This window comes from Podarcis vaucheri, assembly GCF_965113315.1.
Source record: "Podarcis vaucheri genome assembly, chromosome: 7".
Classification (NCBI taxonomy): Eukaryota; Metazoa; Chordata; class Lepidosauria; order Squamata; family Lacertidae; genus Podarcis; species Podarcis vaucheri.
This window is the reverse complement of record NC_138765.1, coordinates 83442313-83458468: the sequence shown is the minus strand read 5'-3', so window position 1 is coordinate 83458468 and position 16156 is coordinate 83442313. Positions and strand designations below refer to the sequence as shown.

The 16156-nt window shown below is 49.1% G+C and overlaps 1 protein-coding gene and 1 long non-coding RNA gene across 2 annotated transcripts in view; one reads left to right on the top strand and one right to left on the bottom strand.

The window, feature by feature from the left end:
- LOC309536583 overlaps window positions 1–16156 on the top strand; it is a 114402-nt gene that overhangs the window by 21112 nt on the left and 77134 nt on the right. The window lies entirely within an intron of this gene.
- CLCN6 (chloride voltage-gated channel 6) overlaps window positions 1–16156 on the bottom strand; it is a 33825-nt gene that overhangs the window by 4199 nt on the left and 13470 nt on the right. The window contains exons 11-22 of the mRNA XM_082229953.1: window positions 15221–15334; window positions 12314–12480; window positions 10973–11099; window positions 10390–10519; window positions 7953–8106; window positions 7673–7832; window positions 6265–6371; window positions 5957–6143; window positions 5528–5685; window positions 3430–3586; window positions 2424–2531; window positions 117–242 (exon numbers count right to left, since the gene is read on the bottom strand). Of these exons, the coding sequence (XP_082086079.1) occupies window positions 117–242; window positions 2424–2531; window positions 3430–3586; window positions 5528–5685; window positions 5957–6143; window positions 6265–6371; window positions 7673–7832; window positions 7953–8106; window positions 10390–10519; window positions 10973–11099; window positions 12314–12480; window positions 15221–15334 (1695 nt within the window). The remainder of the gene's footprint in view (window positions 1–116; window positions 243–2423; window positions 2532–3429; window positions 3587–5527; window positions 5686–5956; window positions 6144–6264; window positions 6372–7672; window positions 7833–7952; window positions 8107–10389; window positions 10520–10972; window positions 11100–12313; window positions 12481–15220; window positions 15335–16156) is intronic.

Below are 16156 nucleotides of genomic sequence, written 5' to 3'. Positions count from 1 at the left end.
TTTTAAACTCTTGGCACAAACCTAACTAGGTGGGAGAGGAAGTGGTGGGAGAAAAGTTACACCCAGACCCAGTTGCAAAATTCTTCCCAAAGACAGTATGTACAGGTTAAACGCACCTCCCCAACAGCATTCACCACGGGCAAATGCCTGAGCCCCATCGTCCGGAAGAGGTTGAAGACTTGCGAGACGTGAGTATTCGGCGAAACAGTGAAAGGGGAGGGATTCATGTAAGGCGTGATGTCCTGCCAGAGGAGTTAAGCAGACATGGGGGAAGATCATCAAAAGCAACCCAGCAATAATGCAGAAAGAAGCACTTTTGTAATAAGCTAAGGAGAGCCAGCTGGATCAGACCAATAGCCCATCTATTATTATTTTTGCCCGTTTATGTATTTTTTTCAATTTTGTACTTTTCAAGTTTATACATTTCACTGATTTTAGAATCATTCTGACATTTCAAAACTTGACTTCCTCCCCCCTCTTTCTGCGGTTCCTCTGCATATCCAAATTAACTTAATCTGCTCATTTATTCTTCTTCTCTAAATATATACTCTTATGAAACTGCAGGTTATTACAATAATCCTGCCAATATCTGTTTATAATTTATCTGCAACTATTCAATAAACTATTTCCATTCTTTTATTTAAAAAACTGTTATCTTGAGTTCTTATTTTTCCAGTAAGTTTTGCCATTTCTGCATATTCCATAAGTTTTTGCATCCATTCTTCCTTTGGTGGGACTTCTGTTTCTTTCCACTTTGGGGCAAGTAACGTTCTTGCCGCTGTAGTAGCATACATGAACAAGTTTCTATACATTTTAGGTAGTTCTGTCCCTGGAATTCCCAAAAGAAAAGCTTCTGGGTGTTTTTTTTTACAAAGGTTATTTTAAACACCCTTTTCATTTCGTTACATATCATTTCCCAGTAAGCTTTAACCTTACCACAAGAGCACCACATATGATAAAAAGAACCTTCTTTCTCTTTACATTTCCAACACTTCTTTGATTTAGATTTATACACTCTTGCCAGTTTACTCCATGTTAGATAGCATTGATATATCATTTTCGGGGGGAGAGGGCTCTTGGGTTTGAGTCCTGCTTGTGAGTCTCCCCCAGGATGATGGACTAGATGGTCCACTAGCCTGGTCCTTCATGGCTCCTGTTATGTTCTTATGTGTTTACCAACCAGCTAGTTCTTTGTCCCATTTCCTTCCACTGCTGGAATCTACCAGTCCGCTTGTGGAAGCCGCTTCCCCAGAGAGATAAACAAAACGGGGAACATTTATTTGATTTAGATTTATACATTTTTGCCACTTTGCTTGGTGTTTGGTACCATCTAACGCAATAGCCCATCTAGTCCAGCATTCTGTGGCCCAATGGAAAACTCGCAAGCAAGAGCCCTCTCTGCTCCTCTGGTTTCCAGCCACAGGTATTCAGATGCATTGCTGCCTTTGACTGTGGAGGAAGAGCACGGCCATTGGTAGCTATTGACAGCCTGACACTCCACAAATTTGTGCAAGCACACCCTCTAATAAATAATAATAATAATAATAATAATAATAATAATAATAATAATAATAATAAAATTTATACCCCGCCCATCTGGCTGGGCTTCCCCAGCCACTCTGGGCGGCTTCCAAAAATATATTAAAATACTGTAATACATCAAAGATTAAAAGCCTCCGTAAACAGGGCTGCCTTCAGATGTCTTCTAAAAGTATGGTAGCTGTTGTTCTCTTTGACATCTGGTGGGAGGGCTTATCACAGGGCGGGTGCCACCACCGAGAAGGCCCTCTGCCTGGTTCCCTGTAACCTCACTTCTCGCAGGGAGGGAACCGCCAAAAGGCCCTTGGAGCTGGACCTCAGTGTCCAGGCAGAATGATGGGGGTGGAGACGCTCCTTCAGGTATACTGGGCCAAGGCCGTTTAGGGCTTTAAAGGTCAGCACCGACACTTTGAATTGTGCCCGGAAACGTACTGGGAGCCAATGTAGGTCTTTCAGGACCAGTGTTATATGGTCTCAGCGGCCGCTCCCAGTCACCAGTCTAGCTGCCGCATTCTGGATTAGTTGTAGTTTCTGGGTCCCCTTCAAAGGTAGCCCCACATAGAGCGCATTTCAGTAGTCCAAGCAGGAGATAACCAGAGCATGCACCACTCTGGAGAAGCAGTCCGCAGGCAGATAGGGTCTCAGCCTACATACCAGATGGAGCTGGTAAACAGCTGCCCTGGACACAGATCTGACCTGTGCCTCCATGGACAGCTGTGAGTCCAAAATGACTCCCAGGCTGCGCTCCTGGTCCTTCAGGGGCACAGTTCCCCCATTCAGGACCAGGGAGTCCTCCACACCAGCCCACCCCCTGTCCCCCCAAAACAGTACTTCTGTCTTGTCAGGATTCAACCTCAATCTGTTGGCCGCCATCCATCCCTTACCACAATCATCCTGGGGTTCAGAAGCGTGAGGTCCAGATCATGGATGTCAGGATAGCGAGGGTAATCTTCCGCCATCTCGCCGTACGAAAGGCGAGGCTGGCTGGTGCTCTGGAAGGCAAATCTCAGTCAGGCGGACACAGATCAAATCCTACGGCGTATCAAAAGTGGAGGAGAACAGGAAATCCTGGACTGTGAATTTCTATTGCAAGGGAAGCTGGGGGGAAGCTGGGGCAAGACCACTGTCCTCTAGGGTCCTGGAAGGGAATTTCTGATCTTTGAATGAGAAGAGTCATCCCCACTTATTTGTAAAAATATGTACGTACCACTGTTGATTAAATAAATAACTAAATCAGAACAGTGTACCAATAACAGTACAATAAAACTACAGTCATACCTTGGGTTAAATATACTTTGGGATGAATATTTTTGGGTTGCGCTCCACGGCGACCTGGAAGTAACGGAGTGCGTTACTTCTGGTTTCCGCCGCTAACACATGCGCAGACGCTCAAAATGATGTCACGCGCATGTGCGGAAGCAGCGAATTGGCTGTGTTCGCTTCGGGATGCGAACTGGGCTCCGGAACGGATCCCGTTCGCATCCAGAGGTACCACTGTACATAAAAAAGTTAAAATCAGATTATGCAGTGCGGAGGCACAGACATCATCCATAAGCTACTCCCAATGAGCTGAAAAAAAGAACAGCTCTTTTAAGATTAAATTTGGGTTCTATTTGTCCTCTATGGATGTTACAAACATATCAAGGCAGGACAGGAGAGGAATTTTCTTGGGAAACTCAATTAAAAATGTTAATCGTTTAAATAAAAAAAGGACAACTATCCACTGGGGGGGGACCCAGGAACATGGGGATCTTTTCCCTTCAGGTGCAGGTGAGAAGGGAACACCTCCGTCAGGGACGCTGTCGATGCAAGGTCTCTTCCACACTACACAATAATGTCGCCCCAAGCCGTTCGCAGGCCCAAGTAATCCAATAAGCGGAACTGACTCACCGACTGATTCTCTGCGTAACAGACTCCTCGCACCAGCAAGGTGACCAGCTGCGAGCGCAGGATGAGGCCGTGGAAGGTCAGGGGCCGGAATCGCTCCTCCATGGTCCACTCTTCGCTGGGCGACTGGTCCGGGTAAAGGTTAGGATATGGGGTGTACCTGGGATGGGGGGGGGGGAGAGTCGATCAGGTAACATACAGGTAATTATTGAGCAAGCCATTCTGGAGATGGATTGCAGGGGTGCCTAAAGGGGAAAAGGGGCCGTCTCAGGCCAGCCAACCAGTCAGCTCCTGAAACATTTGCACGCTTTCACTAGCTCCCTAAGTGTCTGGCGTTGAGATGAAAAACTCACCGGCCTGGCACCAGCTAGATGCTTTAGACTACAGTAGTACCTTGGTTCTCAAACTTAATCTGTTCCAGAAGTCCATTACAACACCAAAGCGTTCCAAAACCAAGAAAGTAATGCAAAATGGATTCATCTGTTCCAGACTTTTAAAAACAACCCCTTAAACAGCAATTTAACATCAATTTTACTATCGAACGAGACCATTGATCCATAAAATGAACACAATAAACAATGTACTGCAGTCACACAATCAATCAGTAGCTGTACTGGGTTCCACAGTGTCAAAAAAACAAAACAAAAAGAGCCGCAAAAACGCAAAATAAATAGCAAAAACAGACAGACCTCAGCGTAACACTCAAATCGGAAGCCTAACACCCAAAACGGAGCATGTTCGGCTTCCGAAAAGAGTTCGCAAACCGGAACACTTACTTCCAGGTTTGCAGTGTTTGGGTTCCAAGTTGTTTGAGTACCAAGCCTTGCATGTGGGGCTCTCCCCAAGGCCAAGCCCTCTCTCTCCCAGAGGTCACACCCCTCACCCGCCCCCCATTGATGCTTTTGTCTGGCCTGAGTGAGTCCTGGAACTCTGTATGCCTCTTGTTTGCCCGGATGGGGGATAGAGAAGGGTATGCAAGTGTGTGCATAAATGCTAGTTTGCTGCGTGCAGGAGAAATTGCTCCACCCACTTCCACCTCCAGCCCCGCCCACCACTGGCATGCCAGAGCCCCAGAGGGCTGCTTGGGTTGGAATATTGCACTCAAGGCACCTTTTATTATATGTGGCGGAAATGTAAGGTAGTAAAAGATTTTAGGAAATGATATATAACAAGTTGAAAAAAGTTTAACATTTTCTTTTAAAAACCTGAAGCTTTCCTTTTAGGAATTCTAGGTGCCGAAATCCCAAAGGAGCAGAAAGGACTATTTTTGTATGCGACCACGGGATACATTGCAGGGATGTTATTGGCCCAGAGATGCAAAGAAGATAAAGTCCATACCAGAGAAGAATGGCAGATCAAGTGGATTATGCCTAAATGGCTAAATGGCTAAAATGACCAGACGAGTCAGAAATCAGGAAAACCAAAATTCTAATAAGGAATGAGGAGAATTTATAACTTATCTTAAAAACCATCGTGAACAGTTAAAGTCGTTAGTAGGATTGGAATATCAGTTGTAGTTTAAGAGTGAGTTTTGGACACAATGGAGAGATAAAAGACTTGGATTGTCATAAAAGATGCAGGTAAAAGATCATTAGGTCCAGTCGTGGCTGACTCTGGGGTATTGGCGCTCATCTTGCTTTATTGGCCGAGGGAGCCGGTGTACAGCTTCTGGGTCATGTGGCCAGCATGACTAAGCTGCTTCCGGTGAACCAGAGCAAAGCACAGAAACACCATTTACCTTCCCACCAGAGCGGTACCTATTTATCTACTTGCACTTTGACGTGCTCTTGAACTGCTAGGTGGGCAGGAGGTGGGACCGAGCAACGGGAGCTCACCCCATTGCAGGGATTCGAACCGCTGACCTTCTGATCAGCAAGTCCTAGGCTCTGTGGTTTAACCCACGGTGCCACCAGGAGGAAATGATTAATAAAAGGACCCACAAAGGGAAGTCCAGGAGATTGCTTGGAATCTTGTTTTTATGTTGTGTATGTCTTGACTGCAAAACTTTGATTTGGAAAACCAAATAATTTTTTTAAGGAATGTTGCACTCAGCCTGAAAAAGATGCCCCCCCCCATCCCGTCCCGTTCTGTGTTTGCTCACCTGCGCTCCAGCATCTGCTGCAACATGTCCTCTGTCTCCGGAGGCTCCTCCGTCGCGATGTGGTCGTCACAGACGTTGCGAAGCTCACTGGATGGGTAGGACTTCATGGACTGGCTGCGTTTACGCTGCTCGCTGGCCCGCGTGAGGATGCTGGATTTCTGGCAAAAATAAACCACCACTGTTTCATCACGTCCATCGTTACTGACTTCCAAGAGGAATTTGAAAAACATTGCTCTTCCCCCAGGCCCTGGGTGGCCGAGGAATTAATGCCACGAGATAGAATCATGTGAATTGTAGAGTTGTAAGGGAACGCCTCTAGTCCAACCTGCCTCATACCAATGGGCATGGAGTTCCAAAGATCTAGGAGCTGCCATACTCAAGGAAAGCGCTCCATTTGATCCCCACAAGGGACTCCGCGCCAGAACCCACCTTGAACTTGATGTTGTTGCTGATCAGCTGGTCCCACTTCATGAACTCCCTCTCGTACGCCCGGTTTTCCGTCACCACCGGGAAGGCGTGGTGAACCGTCGTGCGCAAGATGCTCACGAGGGACTGGATCCGGGTGTGGGGGTAAACGTACATCAGGTTGGGCTCCATGATGTCGCTGGCTCTCAGCCTGGGAAACATCAGAAAGAAGCAGGCTTGAGAGTTGCACACACACACACACACACACATGCACAGAGAGCAAGCAATTTTAACACAGGACAACTTAAAGATTGTTGAGATCGGGGACTGACTTGTCCATTTCTGCCTTGGTTTCCCACTCGAGAAGCGGCACCCCTCGCAAGTTGATGTAGATGTCGTAGATACCCTTGTTGAAGAGGTCTCCAGTCCATTTGGCTACCTGGAAAGAGGAGGATGAGGAGGAGCTGGTATAACAAGCTCCTACACACAGGAGAAAAACCTCCAGATTAGATCACTGCAATGTGTTCTACATGGAGCAGACCTTGGAGACGACTCGGAAACCTCCATTGGTTTCCACAATGGCCAGACTGCTGGCTGGGGCTCCCTTTAGATCTCATATAAGGTAAAGGTAAAGGACCCCTAGGGACACGGGTGGCGCTGTGGGTAAAACCTCAGTGCCCAGGACTTGCTGATCATATGGTCAGCAGTTCGAATCCCCGCGGCGGGGTGAGCTCCTGTCGTTCGGTCCCAGCTCTTGCCCACCTAGCAGTTCGAAAGCACCCCCGGGTGCAAGTAGATAAATAGATACCGCTTTATAGTGGGAAGGTAACGGCGTTTCCGTGTGCTGCGCTGGTGCTGGCTCGCCAGCTGCAGCTTTGTCACGCTGGCCACGTGACCCGGAAGTGTCTTCGGATGGCACCGGCTCACGGCCTATAGAGCGAGATGAGCACACAACCCTAGAGTCGGACACGACTGGCCTGTACGGGCAGGGGTACCTTTACCTTTAAAGGACCCCTGGATGCTTAAGTCCAGTCAAAGGCGACTATGGGATTGCTTTCAGGCCAAGGGAGCCGGCATTTGTCCACAGACAGCTTTCCGGGTCACGTGGCCAGCAGGACTAAACCGCTTCTGGCACAACAGGAAACTGTGATGGAAACCAGAGATCAAAGAAACGCCATTTACCTTCCCACCGGTGGTACCTATTTATCTACTTGCACTTTGACGTGCTTTCAAACTGCTAGGTTGGCAGAAGCTGGGACAGATCAATGAGAGCTCATCCTGTCGTGGGGATCGAACCGCCGACCTTCTGATCAGCAAGCCCAAGAGGCTCAGTGGTTTAGAGCACAGCGCTACCCGCATTGCTTCTAGATCTCATAGAAGACATTTTAAAGCAGCTACAGTGGTTGCCAGTTCATTTCTGAATTAGGGAGTTCTGCTTTGCGAAGTCCTCAGGGTAGCTGAGGAGGCTTTCTATCCAGCAATCCTCATTTTGTCAATTTGTGGTCTGATGCAAACCACACCTACAAAGGGGCTTGGCACAACTGCCGATGTAGCTCCACGGGGTGGTGGTGGAGGATTATAGAACTGGAAGGGATCCCAAGGGTCACTGAATCCAACCCCCTCCAATGTGGGTATCCCCACACACAGTTCCCCATCCAATTTGAAACCGTACCGAACCCTGCTTAGCTTTGCAATTGCGCTGGCCGTTGGGAGATTCGGTGCCGCTGCTAACAGGCTCACCATAAGCGTGATCATGATAGGGAGCCCGTAAGTGATCTCGTTCGTGGACTCGATCAGGATGACGGTGAGGCTGATTGTCATGCGCACCACTCCTCCCAGGAAGGCAGCTGCCCCGATCAGGGCAAAGGTCCCCGAGTAGATGTGGTCCAGGCCGATGTAACTGGGGGAGAGGAGACAAGTTGGAGGTGTCAGGATGCAGCGGAGACAAGCAGGGAGGGTCTGGGGAGAGAGGGAGGGGGGGTCCTGCCCCATAGCGCCATGCGCGAAGCAGAGGAGGCACCTTTTGAGGAGGTTGGCCACCAGGCGTCCGAAGGCAGCCCCGCAAAGCAGCGATGGGACAAAGAGGCCGCTGGGCACAGAAATCCCGTAAGTCCAGCAGGAAAGGAGGAAATAGAGGAGGAAGAACAGGGAGAGGGTGACTGGGCTGAAGGTACCTGCAAAGACAACAGGGAAAGAGGCTTGGGTGGCAGCCCACAGGAGCCCCGCCCACTGACACGAGAGGCCATGCCCCATTCAGGAAGAGCTCTTCCCCCTGCCCCAAAAGAAGCACCCTGCCCACAGAAGCCGTCTTACAGCACTCCGGTGATTCTGAGTGGCTGGGGAAAGAGGCGGTTTAAGTGGCAGCCAGCAGGAGCCCCGCCCACTGAAGTAAAAGGCCACGCCCCTTTCAGCAAGAGCTTTGCCACCCCAAGAAGACTCCCACCCACAGAAGCACCCTGCTTTAGGATGCTAAAGCACTCAGGTTATTTTGATACTGGGCGTTTATCGCTCTATAGGAAGGCTGGAGAAGATTCAGTGCCTCACATGGTGTCTTGAGTCCAGCTCCTGTCGTACCCTTCCCATTAGAGCCCAGCAACATCCGGGGGACCCTCAGGTGTTCCCCAGACCCTTATATATAAGGAAGAGCATTTGGTTTTGTTTTCTAAATCCCTGGAGTCAGGTGGGGGGGGGGTCTATGTAAGGCTCTATGAGAAATTGCCCTGGAAACATCCTCTGCTCTGGGTAAAAAACAGACACCCAAATCTTGCCCTGAAACTGCAATGTTTTAATGGCAACTGTGCCAACCTATCTCCATATCAGCCTTCTCAAAGACCCCATCTCAATTGTGAGCTTCTAAAAAGCAGGTTTTGCTCATGAGAAGAAAAGGTTCTTAAGTTCTTCTCAATCCCTCTCTCCTATATTCAAGTGTGCACCAGCACAGTTACCTTCCCTTCCCTTGCAAAAAATTGCAGAAAGGGTATCATTCACACCACTTGCCATTCCCGGCATTATCTTCAGCCTTGATCAGCTATTACCCAAGGACATGGTAATGTCTTTGTGTTTATGTGAATGTGTGTGTGGACTGAGAGCACCCGGAAGTGGACACAGGTGGTACTGCCGTAGCGACAAAATCCTCACTTTCAGAAGAGCTGTTCTAGGGCGGTCCATGGCAGTTCTGCTTTACTAGCTTACAGACTCACTGGACATTACCGTAGATTCCGGCGTATAAGACGACTTTTTAACCCCGGAAAAGAGGTTTAAAAGTTGGGGGTCATCTTATACACTTATACACTCCGAAGCAGCAGCAGCGTGCTCAGCTCTGCACTGGGCGGCTTTCTCCTGACGTGGAGCTGCCCAGCGTATTAGGCGACTGGGCTTATAAGACAAATCCCCAAATTGCAGCTGCCAATTTGGGGGGTCGTCTAATACGCCCTGTCGCCTAATACGCCGGAATCTACGGTATATGTAAGTTATTAGCAACTCCAATAGTAAATCCACAGTAGCAACGGTAGCTCTTCTTGACACAGTAAGTCTGTATGCTAGTAAATTAGTAGTACAGTGGTACCTGGGGTTACAAACACCTTGGGTTACAAACTCCGCTAACCCGGACGTAGTACCTCGGGTTAAGAACTTTACCTCAGGATGAGAACAGAAATAGCATGCTGGCAGTGCGGTGGCAGTGGGAGGCCCCATTAGCTAAAGTGGTACCTCAGGTTAAGAACAGTTTCAGGTTAAGAACGGACCTCCGGAACGAATTAAGTTCGTAACCAGAGGTACCACTGTAAGGCTAATCGTCTAGCTGAGAAACAGCAGATCTGCTTTATACATAACACCCAGTAAGTTATTAACATAAGCTACTAGTCTAGTAAATAGCAAGTAACAGCAGCAGCTGTCCAATAGGAAGTTTAATAGATAAAACAAGAGCTAAAAAACAAAACTAATGGGAGATGTTGCAGTGTAGAGTCAGCCATGACAATCCCACTACTTCTCAGCTAGCCAGCATCCTGTTGGTCCTTCCTGTGCTATTTTGGGGTATTCTGCCTGAGAATTACCATATGTTTTTTGCTCTATAAGATGCACCAGACCACAAGACGCACCTAGTTTTTGGAGGAGGTAAACAAGGGAAAAAAATATTCAGAATCCGAAGCCAGAACAGCAAGAGGGATCGCTGCACAGTGAAAGCAGCGATCCCTCTTCCTGTTCTGGCTTCTGGGATAGCTGCGCAGCCTGCGTTCGCTCCGTAAGACGCACACACATTTCCCCGTACTTTTTAGGAGGGAAAAAGTGAGTCTTATAGAGTGAATTGGTTTTCCTTCCCCCCCCCCCTTTTTGGCTACAATGACACTCACAGCCTGAGCACCCAAAAATATCCAGGGTGTGGTTTTCAAGAAGCCAGCAGCAGCCTTTTTCGCTGCACTGCCAGCATGCCCTCTGCGCTCCTCACAGCGACCACTCACCCTCCTGGTGGAAAAGCTGCAAGATGGCGGACTCCTGAGGGTTAAAGAAAAGGGTTGCCATGTCGTTGTAAGTGTCGTTTGGGCAGAAGAATGTCTTAATGCTGGAATTCACTTCGTCAGATGAAGAATCCTAACCCATAACAAGACAGCAACAGTTAAAAATAAAATAAAAAAGGATGAATTAATATGTTTAATGCGGAATTGGAAAGAAAGAAAGGTGTTAAGTGATTAAGTTAATTTTATAAGAATATTGGTTTTGGAAAACCGTTAAAATGATATACCCTGAAATTCAACGAGGGGGATATGAGGAAGTCACTTAACAATGTTACTAAGTTTGGTTTTAATACAGTTGAGATTTTTGTTTATTTGTTTGTTTAAAAAAAATTGATGGAAAATCAATAAAAAAATTGGGGGAAAAATAAAAATAAAAAATATTTTAAAAAAGGAACGGCACTCACACACTGAGCGTCGGTAGTAGAGGGACCGAGGCATGTGCACTTCAAACTAAGGGCAGAGGAATGTGTTCACTGCCATCATTTTTACCCCTCTCTTCAAGGAAAGGGCCTGCGGCTCTCGCTCTTACCTGCAGGCCAAGAGAGCTGTTGCCCCCGTGGTTGGTGGAAGACAGCGGCCGGCATTCCCCTAGAACCATGGAAGCGACAAACACCACAAGGGTGGTCGTTAGACACACCAGCAGGCTCTCCAAGACTCTGCAAGCGAGAAGAGGCAAGAGAAGCGTGCAAGGGAATTCGGTGGCTCAGAACCGCTCGCTGCTGCCGCCCAACCTTCCACACTGCTGCCGCCCACCACCGGTCCCTCCACAGGGAAGCCACAGAAATCCCTGCCACAGGCTGCCCCAAGATAGTCCAGGGGTGGGGAAATGGGAGATGTAGTCCCAAACATCTGGAGGACACCAGATGTGGCTCCCCAGGCCTTCCTATCTGGCCCTTGGGCGACCCTCCCCAGGCTACGCCCCCCGACCACTGACCCTGCATCACATCTTTCCCAAAAGACAAAGGAGCTTGTGGTGGACTTCAGGAGACAGAAGAGCAACATCCAGCCACTTTTGATTGATGGGGTCTGTGTGGAGAGGGTAACAACATTCAGATTTCTGGGCATTGAATTACAAGAGGATCTGTCCTGGAGTGTCAACACAAGGGGGCTTATGAAGAAGGCGCAGCAGAAACTGTACTTTTTGAGAATACTAAGGAAAAACCATCTTCCGCAGAAACTGCTGCTTGCCTTCTATCACTGTGCCATTGAGAGCGTGCTCACTTATGGCTTATGTGTGTGGTACGGAAGCTGTACTACCCGGGACAGAATGGGGTTGTGCAGGGTTGTTAAGGCAGCAGAGGGCATTGTTGGCTGCCCACTCTCCACCTTAGAGCAGATTTATGCCACAAGGTGCCATAGGAAGGCACTGGACATAGTAAAAGATCCATCGCATCCTGGTCACTGTCTCTTCGAGCTCTTGCCGTCGGGACGGAGATACAGGACGATGAAGACAAGAACGAGCCGTCTTAAGAACAGCTTCTTCTCCAGAGCGATCTCGGCCCTGAATGGGAAGCCCGGACTTTGAAAGTCATCTAATCTCCCTTGCTGTAATATATTGTATTGTTTAATTAGTGTTTTTATGGAGCAGTCAAGTAATTTCGTTGTCACCGAAGGGGGCAATGACAATAAAGATATTCTTATTCTTATTCTTAAAAACTTTTGTCTTGCTGGTAAGTGCCCTTGGCCTGTAATAATGCGCTCGTTTTCCTGGATGGAGAGCATCCAAGATGTGTCAAGGCTCCCACCCCTGACCCCCTTCTTGCAAGCAAACACACACACACACACACACACACACACACACACACACACACCAGCAGCAGCAGCGGAACAAGAAGACGACAATGACAGGCAGGGTAAAGGGGGCAGGTACCTGACCAGCTTGGGCTTGGGGTGGACGTTCCGCATGCGGTACTTTGCAAGCCTCTTGTTGATGCAGTTGAAGGTGGCCCCCAAGAGGCCGCCCAGGATCCCCATCAGGATGAAGAAGCCCAAGTCCACGGCCGTCCACAGGTGGCATTTTTTGTCAGATTCCGGGCACTGGAGGGAGTGGAGTCGAAAGGAAGGGAAACAGGTGAGCCAACGGGGAGAAAATGAGGCAGGTGTAGCAGTTTCATTTTATGCTTCAAGGAGGGGAAAAAATCAAGAAGCAGGCACATGGTGAAAAAAGAGGACGCAACCTCTTTTTTGGGCTAAAGGGATGGGTTTTCCACTCCGCTTGCTTGTTAACCGTGTCATGTTATGTTAAAGCCTCACTCTGGGTTGCTAGTGAGTTATGCTCGTTTCTTTCCTGCAGAGGCTAGAGACAGCCTGTGCTTTATGTACTGACATGCTGTTAATTTTCATGGCCACTTTTAATAACTGCACTGTTTCTAAATAAGAACCTAACTTTAAAGCCCTAAATGGCCTTGGTCTTGTACAGTGGTACCTCAGGTAACATACACTTCAGGTTACATACGCTTCAGGTTACAGACTCCGCTAACCCAGAAATAGTGCTTCAGGTTAAGAACTTTGCTTCAGGATGAGAACAGAAATCAGGCTCTGGCGGCACAACAGCAGCAGGAGGCCCCATTAGCTAAAGTGGTGCTTCAGGTTAAGAACAGTTTCAGGTTAAGAACGGACCTCCGGAACGAATTACCGTATTTTTCGCCCTATAGGACGCACGTTCCCCCCTCCAAAAATGAAGGGGAAATGTGTGTGCGTCCTATGGGGCGAATGCAGGCTTTCGCTGAAGCCTGGAGAGCGAGAGGCATCAGTGCGCACCGACCCCTCTCGCTCTCCAGGCTTCAGGAAGCTACCAACAAGCCTTGCAAGCCCGGCGGGATGTCCCGCGGGCTCGCAAGGCTTGCGGGTAGCAGCCTACAGCCCCACAAGCTCGGGGGATGGGGGGTGGCGGAGCACCCGCCACCCCGCTATTCCCCGACCTGATCTGGAGGCTGGCGGGGGGGAGAAGCAAGCTTGCTTCTCCCCCCCGCCAGCCCCACAAGCTCGGGGAATAGGGGGTGGCGGAGCGCCACCACCCCGCTATTCCCCGACCTGATCTGGAGGCTGGCGGGGGGGGGAGAAGCAAGCTTGCTTCTCCCCCCTGCCAGCCCCATAAACTTGGGGCACAGCGGGGCAAGCTGTCCCTGAAGGCAGAAGAGGGAGACGGAGCGCTCCGTCTCCCTCTTCTAGCTTGGGGATGGCTGCGCAAACCTGGGGGGAAATAAAAAAATTTCCTGTGATTTCCCCCCCCAAAAAACTAGGTGCGTCCTATGGGCCGGTGCGTCCTATAGGGCGAAAAATATGGTAAGTACGTAACCCAAGGTACCAATGTATACCTGAAGGAGCATCTTCACCCCATCGTTCAGCCTGGACACTGAGGTCCAGATCCGAGGGCCTTCTGGGAGATGTGAGGTTCCCTCCCTGGGAGATGTGAGGTTACAGGGAACCAGGCAGAGGGCCTTCTCGGTAGTGGCGCCCATCCTGTGGAACACCCTCCCATCAGATGTCAAGGAAATACACAACTACCTGGCTTTTAGAAGACATCTGAAGGCGGCCCTGTTTAGGGAAACTTTTAATGTTTGATGTCTTACTGTGTTTTTAATATTCTGTTGGGAGCCGCCCAGAGTGGCTGGGGAAGCCCAGCCAGATGGGTGCGTTGAATGGTCTCTTTAAATTTGAAGGTTCATTATTGCTCCACAAGATGTGTATTTCTTTAAAGGCCAGAGCAAATAACGTGACCTAGTTTTACAGCTGTGAAGCAGTATAGCAGGTGCTGCTAAGTTATGTTTATTAATCTGTTGGGTACGGTCTATAAGGAGCAGCATGTAGCTCTCTCAGTACCCTGGTGGATGGGTCATGCTTATTGATATATTGTAATTTAGTGTAAAAGGAGTTTTTTGTTTTTGTTATTAAAACCTAGCAAAAGTTACTTTTGCGTTTCTTGAAATGTGTGATCTCCCCAGCAAGCCTTCTGCAGCGCAGCTAATCTGCAAATAGCCAACAGGGTGGGGTATAAATACAGTGGTGCCTTGCAAGACGAAAAGAATCCGTTCTGTGATTCTCTTCGTCTAGCGGTTTTTTTGTCTTGCGAAGCAAGCCCATTGACGGATTAGCGGATTAGCGCTATTAGCGGCTTTTGGTGGCTTTTAGCGGCTTATCGGATCAGCTGATAAGCAGCTTAGCAGCTTAGAAAAAGGGGGGGAGGGGAAAAAACCGCAGGAACTCGCAATACATTTTCGTCTTGCGAAGCAAGCCCATAGGAGATTTGTTTTGCGAAGCACCTCCAAAACGGAAAACTCTTTCGTCTAGCGAGTTTTCCGTCTTGCGATGCATTCGTCTTGTGGGGCACCACTGTAATAAAATTGTTGTTGTTGTTGTTGTTGTTGTTGTTGTTGTTGTTGTTAAGGACCTTCTGGAGCCAGCCAGTGGACCGTCTAGTCTAGAATCTTGCTCTCACACTGGCCAATCAGATGTCCACACACAGGACCCGAGAGCAAGCGTACTCTCCCCTCCTGTGGTTTCCAGCAACTGGTCTTCAGGACCATGACTGCCTCCAATCATGGTGGCAGGGCACAGAAATCATGGCTAGTACCTATTGATAGCCTTCCCGGTGACCATCACTGCCTCCTGCAGGAGTGAGTTCCATAGTTTAACTATGTGCTGTGTCAAGGACTTTTGTTTATCTGTCACAGATCTTCCACTGGATACCCACGAGGTCTAACGTTACAAGGGAGAAAAACCTTCCTTGCTCCGATTTCTCCACGACGCGCATCATTTTATGTCAAGCGATACCTACCTTGAACTCCCCAAAATTCAGCAATCCCGGGAGCTGGAAGGATCCCCAACTTCCAAACTGAATCCCGGAGCGGAAGAAGTTCAGAGTGAAGGTGGCAGACATAGAACAAAAGAGCTGGGGGAGGAGAGAGAAGGTAGCATTTGAAAGGGGTGGTGTCTATACCCGAGGGTCTCAGGGCGGATCACAGAAAAGATCACAGCATGTCTAATCAGAATAAAAGCAACAATCTAATAACACACACACCCCTCCAAAAAAGTCACCTGTCAGGGGACTGCCATTGGAACAGGGGAGGGAGGCAGGGGGGCAGGGGGACTGCCATTGGAACAGGGGAGGGAGGCAGGAGGGCCGCAGGGATACAGAGAGCCTCCGAAACTCCTGAGGAGCAGTTCCTCCTCCAGCAGTGGGAAAAGCCACACCTCCAGTGGAGAAGAGAGGGAAGGGGCCAGCCAAGCAAGGAAAAGGCTCAAGGATGCTGCTGAGAGCCCCAGTGCCTCACCTCGCAGGGCTGGGCAGGAGAGACGCACGCCCCTTCCATCGCCCAGCATGCACAGAGGGGTGAAACGCAAAGAGGGGAGGCGGAGGCTTGGGGTACCAAAGTTCTCGTGCTGGGGGAGAAGCCGGAAGGGGCCACTCCCAGATTCTGCAAGTGACTAAGATGGACATGAACTTTGTGGTTCTGTGCTGTAAATAGTTTGCACAATAAAACCTGTAAAAGACAGGTCGGAGTCCTGCCTGGTTACTCACGAGCAACCACCACCCGCACCTGACAGTCACCACATTTTTAAAGGGCATAGGATGTCAAGCAAGCCAACCAAAGGCCTGGTTAAAAAGGAATGTTTTTGCCTGGCGCCTAAAGGTGTATAATGAAGGCACCAGGTGAACCTCCCCGGGGAGAGCATTCCACAGATGGGGAGCCACTGCAGAGAAGGCCCCGTT